The sequence below is a fragment of the Chionomys nivalis genome, chromosome 9 (assembly GCF_950005125.1).
Source record: "Chionomys nivalis chromosome 9, mChiNiv1.1, whole genome shotgun sequence".
Classification (NCBI taxonomy): Eukaryota; Metazoa; Chordata; class Mammalia; order Rodentia; family Cricetidae; genus Chionomys; species Chionomys nivalis.
The window spans coordinates 22,258,134-22,278,410 of record NC_080094.1 but is presented as its reverse complement, the minus strand read 5'-3'; the positions used below and the strand labels follow the sequence as shown (position 1 = coordinate 22,278,410).

The 20,277-nt window shown below is 52.0% G+C and overlaps 4 protein-coding genes across 5 annotated transcripts in view; 1 reads left to right on the top strand and 3 right to left on the bottom strand.

Annotated features, from left to right (window-relative positions):
- The window catches only part of Mmp24 (matrix metallopeptidase 24), a 43,203-nt gene extending 39,712 nt beyond the window's left edge, over nt 1-3,491 (top strand). The window contains exon 9 of one of the 2 annotated variants that reach the window (XM_057780948.1): nt 792-3,491. In XM_057780948.1, coding sequence (XP_057636931.1) covers nt 792-1,129 — 338 coding nt within the window. In that variant the 3' untranslated portion in view covers nt 1,130-3,491. The remainder of the gene's footprint in view (nt 1-791) is intronic. The other variant, XM_057780949.1, reaches the window with a different exon arrangement.
- Mmp24os (MMP24 opposite strand) lies at nt 3,479-4,369 on the bottom strand. Its single transcript, XM_057780950.1, has 2 exons — nt 4,266-4,369; nt 3,479-4,187 (listed from the first exon to the last, which is right to left on the bottom strand). The coding sequence occupies exon 2, from the start codon at nt 4,182-4,184 to the stop codon at nt 4,029-4,031; it is 156 nt and encodes a 51-aa protein (XP_057636933.1). The 5' UTR covers nt 4,185-4,187; nt 4,266-4,369; the 3' UTR covers nt 3,479-4,028.
- A 522-nt stretch (nt 4,370-4,891) lies between these two features.
- On the bottom strand, nt 4,892-11,847 carry Eif6 (eukaryotic translation initiation factor 6). The gene is made up of 7 exons (XM_057780963.1): nt 11,755-11,847; nt 11,432-11,571; nt 11,256-11,341; nt 9,311-9,486; nt 8,627-8,803; nt 8,293-8,474; nt 4,892-5,183 (listed from the first exon to the last, which is right to left on the bottom strand). The coding sequence occupies exons 2-7, from the start codon at nt 11,536-11,538 to the stop codon at nt 5,174-5,176; spliced, it is 738 nt and encodes a 245-aa protein (XP_057636946.1). The 5' UTR covers nt 11,539-11,571; nt 11,755-11,847; the 3' UTR covers nt 4,892-5,173.
- Nucleotides 11,848-14,270: 2,423 nt separating this feature from the next.
- Nucleotides 14,271-19,666, bottom strand: Fam83c (family with sequence similarity 83 member C). Its single transcript, XM_057780144.1, has 4 exons — nt 19,196-19,666; nt 16,561-16,728; nt 16,027-16,151; nt 14,271-15,696 (listed from the first exon to the last, which is right to left on the bottom strand). The coding sequence occupies exons 1-4, from the start codon at nt 19,664-19,666 to the stop codon at nt 14,271-14,273; spliced, it is 2,190 nt and encodes a 729-aa protein (XP_057636127.1).
- Nucleotides 19,667-20,277: the final 611 nt, after the last annotated feature.

Below are 20,277 nucleotides of genomic sequence, written 5' to 3'. Positions count from 1 at the left end.
TGCTGCCTTCTGGGGAGCCTCGGAGACAGGTGACATCAAAGACCTTGACCAATGAAAGTCCCGGGGAGCCAGCCAATGGGGAGAGTCTAAGTGAGCTGCTTTGCTGTCTATAGAGGATGGGTTGCTAAGGCTGTTGCTGGGAGCCTTGAGGGAGCTGCCGAGGGAGTAATTGGAGAGTTGCCTGGCCTGCTGCCTGCCTCCTTTCCTTCCAGCCATCAAAGCCACGAGAAGTGCCCTAAGAACTTGTATCTGTGTTACAAAGTGATATGTCAAGCCCCCGGCCCCCAAAACCCTGTAATTGTGGAGCTATGGTGTCTGTGGCTAACAGATCAAATTTTGCTCCTCAACTCTCATTAGCTTGGGGTGAGAGTTGGACTGAGGGCCCAGAGCTATGGAGATCGCACTGTACAAAGCCTTAAGCTGGGGGCTTGATCTGACCCTTATAGGAAGCCTGGGCACAGTGTGACAGAGCTGTTTCCAGACCAAGAATGATCCAGCCTGGGCAGTATAAATGAAAGCCTTTGCCAGCTCTACTCAAAACCCCTTAGTGGTTTCCCAGCACACTTGAGCCAACAGGTGGGCTGCTCCGGTCCCGGGGGCCCTCCCTGCTGTGTTAGTTACTGTGTGGTCACTGCACTCACCTCACACAACCCCTGGGTTCCAGCAGGCCACTCCCTCCACCTACCTTGCCACTTGGAGCTTCTCTCTTGCACCCCAGGTCCACCCTAGTCCAGAGCAGGTGCTAGGGAGTGTCTGGGAGCAGTGGTGCTGAGTCCTTCCCTTTCCTGCAGATTACACCTACTTCTACAAAGGCCGGGACTACTGGAAGTTTGACAACCAGAAACTGAGTGTGGAGCCAGGCTACCCACGCAACATCCTGCGTGACTGGATGGGCTGCAAGCAGAAGGAAGTGGAGCGGCGTAAGGAGCGGAGGCTGCCCCAGGATGATGTGGACATCATGGTGACCATCGATGATGTGCCGGGCTCCGTGAATGCCGTGGCTGTGGTCGTCCCCTGCACCCTGTCCCTCTGCCTCCTGGTGCTGCTCTACACTATCTTCCAGTTCAAGAACAAGGCGGGTCCTCAGCCCGTCACCTACTATAAGCGGCCAGTCCAGGAGTGGGTATGAGCAGCCCAGAGCCCTCTCTGTCTACTCAGTCTGGCCAGCCAGGCCCTTCCTCACCAGGGTCTGAGGGGCAGCTCTAGCCACTGCCCACCGGGGCCAGCAGGGCCCTAGGCCAGGTTCGTGTGTAGCTGAAGTGGTGGGTGCATTGGTCTAGGCTGAGTAAGGGGCAGGGAATGAGGGTGGCTATGCCCCAGGTTGGGTAGCTGGCATCCAGTTGCCATCCTTCTGGCCTGGATAGATCACTCTCTACCCAAGGGAATAAGCCAGGCCCTGTTAGGAAGCAAGAATCATGCCAGGAGGTGCCCCTGAGGTCACTATGGTATCTGCAAGGTACCAAAGCTCCAGGCCTGGCTGGGACCCAGCCCTCTGAGGCAAGCCAGCACTAGCTCTCACCCTCCCTTCCTTCCCTGAGATGCCACCAATCCCAGTCCCCTCTGCCAACACCTGCTGGTCAGATGTCCCCTCACCCCTACCCCACTATCCTCCAAGGCTGCAGCGCCCCTGCTGCCAACACAGTGGGTAAAGCCTGGGTTTCCCCTGCTAGCCAATAGCAGATTCCTCAGGAAACCTGCCCCACTCGTCAGGTCTCCTCTGAGACCCAGGATTTAGGGCCACATGCTGCAGGCAAGGCTGTGGCCCAGCTGGGTCTCACAAGAACCCCAGCTGTCATGTCGTGAATATTCAAATGTCCTGTCACTACTGTTTGAAGTCCCATTTTGCAAAGGCTACTTGAGGCTTTAGATCAATTAGAGGTGACTGTCTCGGTGATGAGGCCAGTGTGGTGGCCCTTTCCCAGGCATTAAGGACCACGGTGCTGCAAAGGCCACTCTCGGATCCTGATACTAGCAGGGATCCTGTCCAGGAGGCTCAACTAGGGGCGGGAGCTGACCCTAGTTCTGGAGGCGGATCCAAGTTCGTGAGCATCCTCTACCCCTTCCATTATTGTTGTCCCCAGGCCTGCGCCATCCTGTCTTTGGTGGCATAGGCGCTCAGTCTGACTAGTTAGGAGAAGCAGAGATGGCTCTAGAGCCACCAGTCATAGCCTCAGAGTAAAGGACCAGGACAGCCTTTTAAGTACTCCATCCACACCCCAGTGACCCCGAGGCAACTCAATCTCTCAGCCTGGAGGCAGTGTTTGTACTCCAGTATTGACCCCTGGCAGCCCAGCTCACTGGGCCCGTCGTCCTGCACTGCTCTTAGGAAAAGGGTATTCCTCGCTGACAGCAGCCCCAAGCTTAGGGGCTTCCCCTCACTCCCTACCCCACCCCACCCCACTTTTCTTCTTCTTTTCTTTTCCCTCTTTTCTTTTTAACCTGAGGCCCTTCTTCACACCTGACAGGAGCTCCTAGGTTAGGCTGGACTTGCCCCAGTCTGGCAGTCATTAGGCAAGACCAATGGGTGCGGTGATGCTTGCTGGCTCTCTGCCAAAGTCCAAAAGCAGTGAGGGGGCAGCCTTCAGGGTTCTAGTGAGGTGCCGACACTAACCCTGCCCTCTGAGCCTGCATGGGCCTTGCCCTGCGGCCTCTGGGATTTGGGTTAGCTTACCCTGTAGCACAGACAGGGACTCCTACTGCCCTGGGAGCTATTGAGTAAAGTCTCTCGTCCCAGAAGCATCTGTATGTATAGGGGCACTGTGCCCCGTCACCACCATTCTGGTTTTTTCTCATTTCGGCCAAGGGCAGGCTCCCTGGGGCAGGCGGGGAACGGTTGCGAGATTTAGTGATTCATAGGTTTGTACGGTGTTTTATACTTTGCCAAGCACTTTATTAGCTCACACCTGTCCACTCACACGAAGGCCCTAAGAGGCTGAGGGCAACGCTCATCTTGCCCTCAGATGAAGCCCAGGGAGGTCTTGTTATCTGCCCCTGCCATCAGTGGCTCTGGCTGGGTCTGTGTTCCCATCTGTGGACCCTTCTAGGGTCTGAGATCAATGTCTTTTCTAGTCCTTTCTTCTGGGCCTCCCTCCCCCAACTTCCTGGTCCCTCTCCTCAGGTTGGTGCTCTCACTTCTTGAAAGCTCTAGGCCCCGCACGCTCCCTGTTGGCTCCTGGTACTCCAAGACCAGTTGAGAAAGAGCAGGAGATGGAGGCAGGCAGCCCAGGCTGCAGATGAGAGGGATGCAGGGCCGGGCCCAGAGGGCTCAGCCTAGAGGCTTCCAATCTTGGATTCTTCTGCCTGCAGTCATCTGTCTGTCCATCACCCCAGGCCAGAGCAGTCAGAGGGGCAAAGCACCAGGGCCCCCAGAGCTCGGCTTCCCCTCAGCCTGGGTGACATTACAGCATCTCAGTGTCGGTCACATTTTAAACTGATCAGCCTTTGTATGATGTTTTTTAAATCATTTCTAAATAAAACAGAAATACAGCGTCTTTTCCCTGGGGTGTGAGAACAAAGACGAGGGCCCGAGTGTGCTCTTAAAAAGCTACTGAGAGAAGGGTGCACTGGGGCGTTCTGCAGCTGCCCCACGCATCTGCTAGCCAGCAATCAGATGTCCTCCCTCCTGGTACCTCGGGAGTATGGGAGGGTCACTGTGACAAGGTTTCTCTGGAGACAGGGCACGGGCTGTGGCCTGGGACACCTGCAGCAGCTCAGTTCTAGCGAGGGAAAACCAGAGTTCAACAGCATCAGATCCTGCTAGGAGGCCCACATCTGGTCCTGGTTCTTCTGCTTCAGGGAGGCTGCCCCAGGACGGAGTTGGAAAGGGGCTTGGGAATGATCTGGTTTAGGGGCTGGTGAGGAAGGAACAAATCTGAGGTTGGGGAGCAGTACCCCGAGGTCGCCCTGTGGGGACTTCCAGTCTCTAGGATCTTTCCTGAATCTCTGCCCAGAGTGAGGAAGTAAAACAGGAAATCATGGGGTGAGGAGACACTGCCAGGCCAGACCCAAGAGGGCCAGGGGTAACCGGGTCAGTACCAGGATGTGCAGGCGATTAGAAAACGCACATCATCCAGTGGTCCCCATTGGCCGGGTTCGGGCTGAGGCTGCTGCGGATTCTCTGGCGCCGGAGGCTGGGGCTGCGCAGGCTCCGGGCCATCCTGGCCACCACTCAGGAAAGCGCCCATGGTCTGTAACAGAAGTCCATTAGGCACCAGGCCAGAGCAGGTGATACCCCACCCACCACCAACACCCTTCCCTACCCTCACCTCAGGGAGCGAAGTGAAAGCGGCTGGGCAGGAAACGCAGCTTTGGCGGCCTGACCTGGGCGGAGCAGCGTTATGACGCAGCTGAGTCCTAGAAAGAATTTCGCACGCCAGGGGCGGGCTCACTGAGCTCGGGAGAGGCCCGGGACTGGCCAGCCACGCCCAGGACCCCAGGCTCCGCCCCACACACCGGCTGGAACCAATCAGAGGGGGCGTCTGGCCTCCAGGGCTACTCCGTCTTCCTCAAGGTCGGGACAGGGTTAGAATACACTGAAACTGTGCCTGTGGCCTCACAAGGTGCTTGCCCAGGCAGAAAGATTCTCATTCTGCGGCCAGGAAAGCAGAGGCAGAAGATGGGTTTAAACGGGGAATCCCAGAGGGCACACTACTTCCTCTTGTTTATCTTTACTTAGTCGGGGTCTCACTATGTGTATCTGGTTGTCCTAGAACTTGCTGTGCAGCCAGGCAGGCCTCAATTTACATATCCACTTTCCTTGGGACTAAAGGTGTGCCCCCACACCCTCAGGTCTCCCATCTTCTTGAGGGAAAGCACTGCACGACAACCTCACCCAACCTCCCCATGACCCAGGAAGAGCTGAGAAGGCACTGCCAATGGAGGATGTCCACAAAGAGCACACTGAGCACGGTGGGAGGCAGTCCTTTAATGGGGTGGGGCACAAGACAGCAGAACTTTCATCCAGGGATCAAAAGAACTGAAAGCCGGCATAACAAGGCAGGTTTTTCTGCAACAATAGTCGAGAGATGGCACAGGTGAAGAATTGGGCATCAACCATTCAGCTCTGATGAGCTCTCTGCCATGGCCCGCTGCCAGCACTTGGTACAGACTAGCTCAGACATGGACAAGGAGCTGAAGTCCAGAGGCAGGAGCCACACAACAGCAGGAAGGGGACTCAGGTGAGGCTGCAGAGAGAAAGTGTGGGTCAGTAGCTGTTTACAGGGCACACTGCCCCACCCCAGACCTCTCTGCTCGGTCACTGAAAAGCCACTCAAGCCCACCTGTCCCCAAGGTTTCAGATCTGACTAATCCTGTACATCAAGGGCTGGCCTAAAACTCTGTTTGAAAAGTAAAATCTATTCTTTCCTTATTAGGTCACCTTTCTCCAATTTATTCGGTCATTGATCATAAACTTGAGCTTCAGAACATAAGAAATAGAAGCAAGAAAGTTCAGTGAGGACAAGATGTGCCCAGACTAGCCTCTAAGAGGCCAGGCCTCCTTTTCCAGAACTGCTGATATAAAAGTGCACAAACTGGAAAACAGGTCAGAGTGAAATCACTCTTACCGGAGGTGCTAGTCACTGCCTGATAGAGAAACTGGAATGCTTATTGTGTGTGCAGGCCTGTATAGAGGTTGATGTCATGTGTCTTTCTCATTGCTTCTCCAATTTATTTTTTCAGACAGGGTTTCTCGCTGAAACTGGAACCCATCACTTCTGCAAGTGGCCAGTGAGCTCCCAGCCGTGGCACAGAGCCCACCTTTTATGTGGGTGCTGGGAATACTGCCTGCACAGCAAGCACTTTACCCTATGCTATCACCCCATGCCAAGCTGGCATCTTCACTGCGAAGTCTTATGGGCACCTCTAAACATGTCCAAAAGCCAAAGGAAACTGATTAATGAGGCTTCCTTTCCTTCCTTAAGACCCTTTCCTTTCTATTGTCTAACAGCATAGGCAAGGACTACCAGGAACACACTGACCAGTGGCTAGCAGTTCTGCTTAACTTTAAAATAGTCTCTATAATTCAGTATTTTGTTACAGTTTTTTGATAGGTATCAATTATTAGATTATATAAATTTCTTTGCAGTTATTACTTAAGAAGTTTTTAAATTTACTTATAAACTTTTTTTTTTACTTATTTATTATGTATACAGTGTTCTGTCTGCATATATCCCTGCAGAACAGAAGAGGGCACCAGATCTCATTATAGATGGATGTAGTTGCTGGGAATTGAACTCAGAACCTCTGGAAGAACAGCGAGTGCTCTTAACCTCTGAGCCATCTCTCTAATCTCAAAATTTTTATTTCTTGGTTAAATTATTGGCACTACCTCCTTACAAAATTCCATTGTTCCGGGTTGGAGAGATGGCTCAGAGGTTAAGAGTACTGACTGCTCTTCCAGAGGTCCTGAGTTCAATTCCCAGCAACCACATGGTGGTTCACAACCATCTGTAATGAGATCTGGTGCCCTCTTCTGGTGTGCAGGCATACATGGAGGCAGAATGTTGTATGTATACATAATAAAAAAATCTTAAAAAAAAAAAAATTCCATTGTTCCAAAGGTCAGGGCGTGTTCTGATCATCATATTAATACTGTCTGGCACATAAACGCTGTTGAACAACTTCTCAGGCTGGGGTGTAGCTCGATGGCACAGCACTTGCCTAGAGTGCATAAACTCTCAATTGTTCACCAGTTCTGACAGCAAAGTTAGTCAGAGTGAGTGCAAAATGTCCTCATCAAAACTTCTCAGAGCAGCTTATTAAGATACACACGCAGCCAGGTGTGGTGGCACACAGCTCTACGTTAGCACCTTGCCGGCCTGGGCCACAGAGCTCAACTGTATTCTGAGATTCTACACAAACGAGCAACCCAACATCCATTAAAGCTTGAAATCCCAGGCTAACAACCCAAACTTCCTGATACTGGAATGTGAAGCCCTCGGCCCTCTGGGAAACGTTTAGCCTTCACACACTCAGCATTTCCCAACTCTATCTATATGAGGCTCTTCCTCACTCTTTTCTCCATATTTAAACACCTCCTCATCCCCTGAAGCAGACTAATATCACCCATGAAACTTCTATAATCCCAGAAAATTTCCCACCGGTTCACAAGCTTCCATATAGGGACAACTAGGGAACCATTGTTGTTTGTTTAACAGCCAGAAGTTACACATAGCAACTCTATCGCCCATACTACACTGAAGCCTTTAGGGACAGGATATAGAACTACACTACCTGATTACCCCATGCAGCTTTATCCATGGGCATCAGTACAAACAAATCCAGTAGGATAAAGGGAAAGTCCTTCCATGGTAAACAAAGGATCTGTTTCTTGCCACTTTGGGGTTTCTATCCTCAGAGAGGTGTCTGTTAGTTGGGTACGGCATGCCTTAAAAAAGGTCCCTGGCAGGCTGAGAGAAAGGAGGCCAAACTACCCAGCATTGGCTCCTGCTGCTCTTCCAGATGAGTCAAGTCTTGGTCCAGCCTCCCAAGTGAGACAGTGAGCAACCATGCCCAGCTTGGTTGGCTTTTTAATCCACACAAGTCTAGACTTTCAACCTCCCTAATGCTGTGACCCTTTAATAATCCTCATGTTCTAAGGACCCCAACTATAAAATTATTTTCATTACTACTTCAAAACTGTAATCTTGTTGCTGTTATGAATCATAATGTAAACATCTGATATGCAAGATACCCAGTATGCAACCCTGAGATAGGGTCATTCAACCTCCAAAGGGGTTGAAATCCACAGGTTAAGAACCATTGGTCTAAATTTTGATTTCAATATAAAATCCACCTGCAACCTGTTTAAGAGTGCCCTTAGCAATCTGGGGTCTCCTCAGTGATTAAGAGGAGCATTCTCACCTTCCCTAGCTAACAGCGCTTTTCGATCTCAGGGTTTAGACCACTAGCTAGAGACAGTGGACACATAGGCAAATACAAACTGCAGAACATGGTCAGTGATCAAGTAAGATGGATCACAGGAAAGGTCTGCCTAGAGAGCCCAGTCTTCAAGGAAGGCTGAATCTGAGCAGATGCCAAGGGACATTTGGGGGCTCTAAGTCGTATGCATGCTCACATTTGGGGACAACCTCCCAAATAGAACATGGCTCTGGTTCAATGACATGGCTTCCTTCCCCACTCAAAAACAATGTAAGCCAGGCATAGTGTCACACGCCTTTAATCCCAGCATTCAGGAGGCAGAGGAAAGCAGATCTCTTGAGTTCCAGGACAGTCGGGGTTACACAGAAAAACCCTGTCTCAAAAAACAAAACAAAAAAAGGGCAAAGTTACCTGTCAATGAGGGAATCCCGCATGCTGGTGGCAATGGTACTAGGCTTGGCCTCATTTAGCTTGAAGACGCTCTCCACCACTGACAGTTCTGTGCTGGTTGTGTCCAGACCACAGAACGCACACCAATCGTTCACTACCATCCCAGCAGCAATCACCTCACTCCCTCGGTTCACAGTGCCGGCCTGCAGAGGGTGAGCTCAACATAAGTCATGGTTCTTAACTACAAGGGAGGACTCTTCTCCCAAAGCCTGTTCCTGTGTCAAACTAGGAAAGGTAATGACTGACAAAAGGGACTGCCTCTAGCAGACAGGGGGCAGAAAGCAGGAATGCTTACCACAAGGGGGACCTGAAGAAGGGAGGACAGCTCATCCTGGTCCTCGATTGACGTTTTGGGGTGCACCAGACCTCCTTGATTACTGAAGACACAGTAGCTCCCCACTAACACCTGGTCGGCAACTGTCTGTCTGAAGACTTCCACCTTGAGCACATCAGCCAGGATTTCTTCTGTCTCCTGCCAACAAAGGTACTGTGTCCACAGTCCAGAACACATAGACCAAACATCCAGGGGCTCTCTAGACAACCCAGACGTTGCTCCCTGAGTCCCTTTTTACTACACATCTGCACATGGAAGCCTCACTGAGCAAGATCTGGGGATGGCTAAGAGTCTAGGCCCAGCCTAGAACCCCTAAAACCTAGGCAAGCCTTGAAAAACATGAGTCTTGGCTCCATGTCACCCTTTCAATAATACATACTTACCCTAGTTCAACTGTCAACCAACTATCATGGCCATGGCCCAACACTGAATAGGCCAATCCCAACCCTGAAGGATTAATGCCCTACCCAGCTTGATACTTACTGACACACAAAGGTCTTATTTTCCTATAGAAGTAAGAAACTTTGAGTACTGAGATAACTGAGAAAATACGCAAACGGAACCCTCAATTCCTGCCTTGGGGGAGCAGTGGCTAACTACCAGCTAGGCTATTCCTGTAACTTCCAGGCCAAACTGCCGTCTCACCCTGTCCAAGTCTGGGTGGACCAAGGCCACATAGTCATTGCAGGTGGTAACATTGCCAAGGGCTGAGAGTCGCTCCTCCACCCGCCGTATCTGCACTGAATCTGGAAGACTGTTGCGGATATGCTGCAGCTCCTGGTCCGTGGTGTTGTTGGGTACCAGGAGCCCATGCCTGTTCCCTGGAGAGAACAAAATTGTAAGGTAGGATAAAGATAACCCATGAGCATAAGAGATACTTCCTGGGATATCTCCTGTTCTAGCCCGATTAGCTAAGAGAGCTCTAAACTCAAATCCTACAGATCCATGCATGAACCACGGATCCCCTGGACAGGCCTCAGATGGCTAAGAATCTATCCCAACAAACATCATCCACCTCATCGTTACCAACTGGAGGTTGGGGGGAGTTCAGGACTGGCACGGAAGGCTCTTGGCATTACATTTTGCTATCATTACACACCTACTTGACAGCTAAAATCTCCCACAGATCATCATGTGGCAGCAGTAATGCACAGAACAACTAAAACTCTCTGCTGACTGGAGTGCACAAAGGACATCTGTCTCAGCTAATCACTGGTGCCATCTACTACCCTAACCTGTCACACACCCTGTGACTACTTCAATCCATTTATCATATGTGTGTCCAATAGAAATATGTACATAAGTTCATATCTACATAGCAGTACTAGTCCTTAGACACCAAAGTGAAAACTGTCTAAATACTTGTAATCATTAGAATATTGATACAAAGCCTTCAACTGTGTGAAATAACAAACTACATTACATAATGACAACAGCTAAACTCCTGCCTAGCCTTAGGAGCCACAGTTCTGAACTTCTGAAGTTCAAGTTACTTTCATTAAAACAGACCAAACGCCAGGCTAAAATCTCCCATATCCTGTCAGAATTTGCTTCATATCCTAAGGACACAGTTAAAGGTCAGAGCACTGCAGTAAATAAGAAACTATGTACAGTCACCATCCATGCTCAACAGTGAAAAAAAAAATTTTTAAGGTAAATAAAAGTCTGAATAACGCCAACATGCAGAACCAAAAAAGGGGGGGGGGCAGTGGTGGTGGCGCACGCCTTTAATCCCAGCACCTGGGAGGCAGAGGCAGGTGGATCTCAGTGAGTTCGAGGCCAGCAAGGTCTACAGTGCAAGCTCCAGGACAGCTGGGACTGACACACAGAAAAACCTTGTCTCACAAAACCCAAAAAGGGGTGGCAGCAATGTACACAGAGCCAAGTTAACTGCTTAGGCAGGATGGCACACATATACTAATCCCAAAACTCGGGAAGTGGATGTGGGAGCATCAGGAGTTCTAGGTCATTCTTAGCTACAGGGACAGTGTGGCTGACGCCAAAGTGGAAGGGAAAAAAAAGAAAAAGAACTTAAAGTTGGAGGCTATTCAGCGGTGCTTAGAGATCAAAGTGTAAAGGCTGCCATTCAAGAGATGTATTTAGAGAATATAAGATTTAAATGTAGCTGAACAGGATAGCCTGGGACTCTTAGTTACTTTGCTAAGGCAGAAATTGATGCTTAATAGCATGAAGCAACTTGTCCGTAATCAGAGAAAAAAAAAGAAAGGTGAGCTTCAAATCCTCCTCCACCCTAGTAGTGGAACTTGGTGAGTCACACAGCTCTAAGAGTCAAGTTTCCTCAATAGTCCAACGAGGGCAATCCCTACTTTCCAGCGTCGCTGTGAAGGAACAGAGATCAAGAATCAAAGTACTTAATACAAGTTTGCTAGGCCAACTCTCGGGAAGTCTGTGCTAGCAGGCTTTCGATCCGCAGTTAGACTGAGTCCCACCCACTCCTGACAGATTCCTGAGTCCAGCGAGCCTGAAATCCTAGAAACCCCCGGGATCACTGGGGTAGGCTCCAGGAGTTAATGATTGGTTCAGGGCTTCAAGGCTCCATTCGACCCTCGGTGTCTTCCACCTGCCTTACCCACACACATGCGCCCGATGATTCGGCAGCCGGCGATGGATGCATGCACCACAGGAATGGTTTCGGAGAGCTCGCCCTCGAACACACTGTAGAGACACGGAGTCGCTGGTTCCCGGGGTCCCTCTCGCTCCCAGCATCCCTTCCCTACCCGGCGCCCCAGGGCCAGGAGCTCTCACCTGTAGAAGTTCTCTGATCCCCCGATGGCCACCAGGCAGTAAGTGTTGGTGAGCTTGGCGAAACAACCGATCTCACAGTTGTTCTCGAACGACGCTCTGACCGCCATGAAAGAAGCCTGGGGGCTGCGCGACTGCGGGCTCTGGGCCGACAGATCCTCTCAGGAGCCGGGTCAACCCACCACGCTTCCTCTGACCCGCCCTCTCAAGCCCCTCAGACCTCGGGTCGCACCCACCCAGAGGATCCCTCCTGACTCTCCTGCTCCTAATCCTCCCGCCGCGGAGCCCGGAACTGACCCTCGCTGTCCCACGTCCCACCAACTCACCAAACGACTCCAATCTCCACACGCTACAACTTCTCCCGTAACTAGCTTTCCGTTTCCGCCTCCTCCTAGGCCGACTTCCGGGAGCAAGCGTGAGCCAAGCCAAACTTGCGCCTCTCTAGCCCCGCCCTTTGGGAGGACTCTATGGTTGCTATCGACGCGGTTTGGCCCCGCCCAACCCCGCCTCCGGATCGTTTTCTCGCTTTAGGCCTTTGGTTCCTCGCTCTATGGGGTCTTTTAAAGACTAATCAACCAAACCTGAGGCTGGGCCAATGAGAAGGAACCAGTGTTGTCTGACTGAAGATGGATTGATGAGGGCAGGTTTGGGAAAGGTTATGATCCCAGCCTGGCTGTGCGAACAGAAATGCGAATCTGGAGCAGAGGGGAGAGTCAGAGGCTGAGGATTGAAATTCGGGGCAAGGGTCACCCAGGAGAGTGTCCAGTAGGGAGAAAGGAGCCCAGGACAAAGTGGTTGGAAGAGACATGCCCAGAACCGGAGGAAACAGGCTGAAGAAGATACTGGAGAGATGGGGCTATGTGTGAAGCTGGGTGTTGGGGAGACTGGAAGTCTAGGGTGGGCAAAGATGTGAGTTCTGGCTTCCTTCCTCCGTGTGTCCTTACGCTCAGTTTAATACACACACATGCCAGCTGTCACCACCTGCCCTGAGGATAGTGATGTGGCCCGTTTTCATAGACAAAATAAATTTATCTGTTGTAGAATCTACAAAAGCACTCAGGGTGTCTCAGAATGCCACAGCAAGGAAGGAAGAAGTTAAGAAACCCTTCCCTCAGACCCTCTTTATACTCTCTTTCTTCTCCAAGGAATCCTATTAATCTGAAAAGGACCTGAACGTTACCCCTTCCCCAGCTCCATCCTGTAACCCCACAGTTTAGAACACATCAGGTTGCTACTGGATCTCAGCATGTATGCCTTTATTGATTTGCACCATGCCCTCTCTCAGGCAGGCGGTGACTTCAGGAAAGGGTCCATGACCAGCTGCAGCCTGAGCTTCACGAGACACTGAGCAAGGTGTCCAGTGTCCACCCACATGCTATGATTATCTTCCGTTCACCCCAGACTTACTCTCTGGGCCCTCTTTCCATCCGGCTAACTCTACCAAGAGTCCTAGCTCTCCCCTATCTGCCTCTGTCCCTACCCTATCCTTCATGACCTGCCTCAAAGTCAGCTTCTCTCTGATAGACTTTCCTGACCGCCCCACCACCTCCGGGCCCCTCTGTCCCTAGTACATTTTTCATTTACCGCAGCTCTGCCTTGTTTTCAGTGGTTTATGCATTTAAGCTGCAGCCCCCTGGATCTGCGTGTTAGCAATCTTGCAGCTCTCTGGCATGTTCAGAGCAGGGCTTTGCAAGCAAAGTGAGGATGGGGGTCATATGTGTATAGTCTGTGAATCCCGAGGGGGTTCTCCTGTGTGTACTGACTGCATGCATTCTCTGTGGCCGTTCATTTAGGCAGACAAGACTAAGCACCTGCAGCTAAAGTTCTGTGAGTTCATCACACAGAGCTACGTGGACTCACCGTATGCATCTCTGGGTACCTGGTCACTGTTCTGTGTGTACTGTCTGGGCACCTGGGCATCCTTGTAGTGTCTGAGTTTTATGTACATAGCGACTCAGGAACTACAGATGCTGTGTGTTGGGTCTGTGCAAACAAAATACATGTTTAAAGCCAGGGGCTTCCGGCCTGGCGGGGTTCCCTAACCCGAAGTTTACTTGGATCTGCCTCCAAATTACCCATCTAAACTCCGAACTTATCAAACCAGAAGACCATCTTCTGGACTCTTTGGCCTCTGTGGCAAAAAGAAGACGAGGAAAGGAGTGTCTTCCTTTGGAAAGTGTCGCACTAAGACACATGACACTGTGCTGCCGCTGTGGCGCTGAGGCCACCACCTTCAGAAGCCGGCCTGTGGTCAACGTGGCTCTGCAGCCAAGTGCCAGAGAAAGTACAACCGGAGTGCCGAGGCCCAGCAGTGACACGCTACTGGGACTAGGCGGATAAGGCCTCTAAAAGTTGTCTGTCACAGATTCAGACATGGATTCCGTGAAAGAACAAAACCTAAACCCAAGAGGGCAGCTGTTGCAACATCCAGTTATTCTTGAGGATTTCAGTCAGTCAGAAAATAATGTTCTGGCTTCAAAAACTAAAAATAAACCAACAAACACAAACAAAACAAAAAAAAACGGGGTGGAAGAGAATAATACTTAATATACTATATGCCAACAAGAGGTCCATCTTGAGGCTATGAAGAATGGGAATAACGGATGTGAAGTGCCCAGCCCCAGGACATACAGAAAACAGCCAGTAACTCCAGCTTCTGTTTGTATGTGTGCCTGTGCGTGTGTGTATAAGAGTCTTGAGCCCAGGGAGCACCTGACCTGGACTGCTAGACGCCTCCCCTCCTTATGCAGCATCCCAGCCTTATACTCTCACGCTGCAGTCTTGAACTTGAACATGTCAAATCTATGGATGAAGGGAGGGGCTGACCCTGCCAAGACCAGAGTTAGGACTCAAAGCGACTTCGGAGCTGCTTGAATTTGGACTTGTTGTACTTAGTGATGAGGTCCAGTTTGCTGTGGCCCAAGGTCAGCCGTTTCTCGGGTGCAAATAGGTCATTGTTACTGCCATTTTGATGGCCACTTAGTGGAGCTCCTGGGAAGCCTGGCTCAGGTCTCTGCCGGGCACCCTGTAGCTGATGATACTTGGTGATGAGGTCCAGTTTGCTGTGGCCCAGAGTCAGTCGCTTCTCATCTGCAGAGCCTACTCCGGCCATGCAAACTGGGTTTGGCTCTGGGGGACCACTGGGTCCAGGCCCCTCACTCCGGAATGGGTCAAACTTGGTGATGAGGTCCAGCTGACTGTGGCCTAGGGTCTGCCGTCGTTCGTCTAGACTCTGATTGTCGTGCCTGGCTGAAGAATTGGCATTAGGGGGTATTTTCGAGGCCTGGACCTTGGGGTTTTGTGGCAGGAGGTCCAATTGGCCATGGTTGTGGTTTAAGGACAGTTTCCTGTCCTCTAGACCCAGATCACCAGGTCTGAGGGAACCTGACTCCAGGCCACCCTGACCCTGGGACAGGAGATCCAGCTGGCTGTAGCTATGGCTCAGGGACAGTCTCCTATCATCTAGGGCCTGCTCACCATGCTGAAGGGAACCTGAATTGGGGGTGACTCTAGAATTGGGGCCTCCTGCTTTAGGGAAGGGGACAATTCGATCCAGGTGATCGTGACTCTGACTCAGAGATACCCTTTTTTCTTCCACTGTCTCCAGAGCTGGGCCAGTTACCCAGCGACCTCGTGGAAGGATAGGCTCTTGACTTGCTGGGAGCCCATTCTCTGGAAGTCGGGACAGTGCTGGGACCCCCCTGGTGAAGTGCAGGAGGGGGCGGGAACATGGGAGCAGAGGTGACCCCACTGTCAGGGTCAAGGGACTGGCACTGCAGTGGTTGAGGGCAGGAGAGGACTGGGACCATGGAGATGCCCCCAGCTTGCTCAGGTTGGCCCGGTAGGGTCCAGGAGTTGAGCTGTGGTTAGGATCTGAAAGCTGACGGTACAAGGACGGTGGGCCACCAGCTTCATGGTGCGCAGGACCTGGGGATGAGGACCCCATGCCCATATCACTGCAGCCACCGCCGCCGCCGGGTAGAGCAAGATAGGAAGATCGGCCCAGAAGAGGCGAGTGCTTGATGCTGCCCAGGCTGTTGCTAGAGGGGGAGGAGCCTGTAGCACTTGGAATTCCAGGTCCAAAGGCCAGCGTCACAGGAGGAGGACGAGGTACCCGGGAAGACAGTGGATCCTCATTGCCGCAGAAGCCTTCCACAGGCTGTGACTCAGCGTACAGACACCGGAACTCCCGATCAAAGTCTTCCACGATGTGGCCCCTCAGCTGCAGCACCATGCTGGTGTGGGCCTGGCTGCAAAGCCAGGTGAAGCTGGGGACAGAGGGCCAGAGTCAGGAATCAAAGCGCAGAGTCCCGGGCTCAACAGGAGCAGCCAGTACTAGAATTGGGTCGGGGATGAGGGTCTCCGAAGTCCCTCTATTTCCCACGTGCAGTAGTTTCTTTCTATACCAAGGCATTAAGTAGAGTGGGCTCCCATCTATCAATAGCCAGGCATGGTCCCTCCCACACAGCAGGTGCCTAGTACGTGTTTGTTTGATGGAAGAAATTCAAAGCAGGCAGATCTGAGATGCCCTCGCTAGATCGTGGCGCAGCCCCCCCCCCCCCCGGCCCGCCAGGCCCCTCTCCCTTTAATCGTCTCACCTGTAACTGCCTGCCACCACCTGCTCACAGTCGATGATGACAAACTTCTCCAGGGCCTGCCCGGTGAATCGGCGCCCCGCCTTGCTGCAATAGGTATCCCCGCATGTGCTCCGCACCCGCATGTTCTGGGCCGAGAGCAAAGGGAGATGGGTGGGAGGGTGACCTTCAGGAAGGGGCGCTCAGGCTGGATAGATGGCTCAGTAGTTCAGAGCACTCTTTCAGAGAACTTGAGTTCTATTCCCAGCCCTCGCTGTAAGGTGGCTCGCTGCTCCCTGTGACTCCCGCAGGAGGGCAGTCTGATTCCTGGGGCTTCCATGAGCACCCTCACAACCCATAATTTAAAATAATAAAAATAAATTGGGAAAAAGAAGAAAGTGGCTCTCAGGCTCTGTCTGTGACCTAAGGGGTGTCTGGTCCTCCACAGCTAACGGAACCACGTGTCCCATTCCCACTGCTCCCCCAGTGTTCACTGATGCCAGCTGCCCTCCCAACTCCCTCCTCTCCCCACAGTTGAAGCTCTCAGCCCATACTGACCACCAGGTGCCCCCCGTTGAGGTCCATCTTATAGCACATCTCCAGGAAGTACTTCAGGTGCTCCTGAGCCAGGAGGAGGTAGACGGGGACACCCCGTCGGCTGGAGGCCTCCATGAGGTCACACAGAAGTTCCATGTCCGTGAATACATCCATCACCACAGCCACCACCTGAAGGAGGCAGGGTAAGTTCAGCCCCAGGAAAAGCTTAGTTGAAAGCCAGGACATGAGCCCGGAATCGGATTCTTTTTTTTTTTTTTTTTTTTCTTGACAGGGTCTCATTCTGTGTAACCCAGTAATCCAAGCTGGCCTTGAGCTCACTCCTGTCTCAGCCCCGTTTTTATCGGGGTTACAGAACTGTGTCACTATGTCTGCCTTAACCTGCGTTCTTCTTGGGCACAGGGAGAACTGACTATCTTGAAGCTCTGGTTGTTCGAAAGCCTTCGAGGAATTGTTCTATGGACAGTGTCTGGTAGCAGATTCTCAAAGATGTCTGTAGATCAGCTATGTTAGTCTAAAGTTCTGCTCTTTGGAGAGTTAGAGAAGGCGGGAGTCAGAAGCAGAGCTCAGCTTCCAGACTGGTTCCCATGTTTGCCGTTGGCACCAGCTTTGCTCTGGCCTAGGGATTGTCTGGGGCTAGTAGGGGAGAAGTTGTGACCCAGTGCTGGGGACTTCTGTCTTTTACCAAACCTCAGATGCTCTTGAAGCTGCAGAGGTCTGGTATGGCAGCTTGTATTCACAACCCTCCTTTCCTTATGCCTGTGCTAAGTGGGCCCAAGCTTCCTGAACAGTTGCGTGCTGAGGCGTGTGCCTCTAGCATACAGGTATTCCCTAAGCCTTCAGCTGCTCCTCCTTCCCATTGAGTGTCTCTACTGTGAGAGTCTTCTGTCCTCTGCAGGGCCTACTGTTGCAGCTTGGAGCCAAAAGAAGTGGGCTCGAATCCACATTCCTCCACTTCCTAGAAGTACAGTCCTGGGGTCACCTAGGGAGCCTCAGCTTCCTTGTCTGCTAAGTGGAGTGGCTCCCATAGCTACAAAGGATACATGTGAAAATGCTGGCCAGAACACACAACAGAGGCTCAATAACCATGCCCCTCCCCTTTCCTGCTGCCTTCTTAGCAAATGGAGAACACTGGACTATGGGAAAACAAAACACGTCTGAGGTCACTCTGGGAACGAGTGACAGCTCAGCCCAGTAGCCCGACTCTTAGCCCAAGGGCAGAAAAGTCTAATTGAGGTGAGCAGGCAGGGCACTGGGGAATTCTCCACTATGCAGCACAGGTCTGGCCAGTGTGGGGAGAGCAGGCACTGAAAGATCAAAGGGGGACAGTGATGACAACAGCAATAACCTCGCTAATTACCCGGTTCTCCATGCCAATCAAGCTCAGCCCTCCCGTGCCTACGGCACAGGCAAGCTTGCTAACATGGCTTTGGAGGTGCTGGTGGGCTCCTGGCTCTCCGCAGCAGGAGTCTACCCCTATCTCAAACCCTGCCAGGGGCTTTCATATTTATTCCCTCATCTGAGTGGGAGCCAGGGCTCCACCAGTGAAGCTACACTGCTGTGAGGCTAGGGGCTTCCCAGGTGTGGCTGCCCCTTCCTAATGTCCCCAAGCCCAGTGGCTTCTGTTCTATAGTCCTCCTTGGTGCCAAACTAAAAGCTTAGCCCATGCCAAAACCCATGGCCAGTGCCCATGGCCCTGCTTCAGGCCCAGCTGTTGATGCAGCCCAGGAGGTTGCTAGGCAGCTGGAGATGAACTGAGCTGAGCCATGTTGGGGTTAGAGTCAGAAACCTCTTCCCTCCCAGACCTAGACAACCTCTCTAGGCAACATCTTGCCCCCCTCTGGCCTCAGTTTCTTCCTTTAGGAGTGAAGGTATTAGCTCAGCTGTTCACCATGGTTGAGTCCTTAGTCTGGGGGTGAGGGATGCATAAACTTTCTTGAGGACCTGAGAAATAGTTCAATGGTTAAGAACAAGCACTGGCTGCTCTTCCAGAGGACCTGGTTTGATTCCCAGCACACATGGTGGCTCACAACTGTTTTAGTTGTGAGTTCTACTTCCAGGGGACCTGACACCCTCCTCTGGCCTTCACTGACACCGGGCATGCACATGGTGCACACACATGCAGGCAAACACTCATGAACATAACATAAGAACAAGGCTTAAGCCGGGCAGTGGTGGTTCACATCTTTAATCCTAGCACTTAAGAGGCAGAAGCAGGCAGGCTTCTGTGAGTTCAAGGTTCAAGGCCTGGTCTATAAAGCGAGTTCCAGGACAGCCAGGACTGTTTTACAGAGAAATCCTGTCTCTCAAATAAATAGATAAGACAGATAGATAGATAAATTTTTTTTTTAAAGTTTGGTTTTTTTTTTCCGTAAATCTGATCAAAGCGATAGACTTCCATGAAAGAGAAGGACCCCTTCCAATAATTTCAATGCACTTGCAGGAGTGAAGTTATACTTAATGTTCATGAGTGCCAGCGGAAAATAAATCACCCACCTGTCCTCTGGCAGCTGGGGAATCTTACAGAGGTCAGAGAATCTAGTCCCGGTTCCCCACTTAAGCTTCTGTATGGCCCAAACTGCTCCCCTTCCCCCTGTGAGCCACATCTGTATCCACATCTGTGAGACGAGCCCCTTACCGTGTGGGCCTGGCTGAAGAGGAATCGCAGCAGGTCCTTGATGCTCTTGCCCTTGTCCCTCTGGAAATGAACAACCGCCTGGGTGGGACTGAAACCTGTGGACTGTGGCACTTCGGGCCAGCCCAGGTCCAGGTCTGGGGGATCTAAGTCAGAAGCCATGGGGAAGTAGGTGCCTGAGGTAACTTCAGAGAGCATGCTGTGGCGGTCCTGCCCTAGGGTCTCTGATCCCTGGGCCTCGCTGAGCTCGGGAACCCCACGCACATGGCTGATCATATAGTCCACATCCAGGGCACTGAGGAAGGGCAGTTCCCGTTCTTCGGAGATGACCTGAAGGTAGGCAGCCTCACCCCTCTCTAGGAGCGCGTCCGCAGCAAGCCTTGCAGCCTCGCTGTGCTGGAGCACCAGGGGCGAGCTCTCCCTCCACCAGGGCCGCTTGAGCTCCTCCACCCGGCTCCGCAGGGGTCCTGCCATGCCCTGGGTCCCTCCAGGCACTAGGCTGCCACTGAATGTATGCATCCGCCTCGTGCCCTACCCACCCGAGGCTCCATGGCTTGCACCTGGGTTGGCTGCTCTAAGATGAAGACACTGTCTCCAGTTTGCCAGCCCTGCATGTGTGGCCGGGCCCCCAAAGTGTTGCCACCCTAAGTCTGAACCATGCTCCGCCCTGTTGCCCCTGGCCTTGGGAACCTGTTGGGTCAGCCCCACCTGTCTGTCTGCTGTTGGGACTCGCCTGCTCAGGGAAGTGGCTGGGCCAGGCCCCTAGAGCACGCTGCTGGCTCTGCTCCAAGTACTCCCTACAGGGGGGAATATACAGCCACAACCTGCAACCCTTACCCTCAGCAACCCAGCAACCTGCAGAGATTAGGTCTTTCTCTCTCTCTCTCTCTCTCTCTCTCTCTCTCTCTCTCTCTCTCTCTCTCTCTCTCTCTCTCACACACACACACACACACACACACACAGACCATGGTTAGGTCTTTCTCTCTCTCTCTCTCTCTCTCTCTCTCTCTCTCTCTCTCTCTCTCTCTCTCTCTCACACACACACACACACACACACACAGACCATGGTAGATGAATGACTCAAG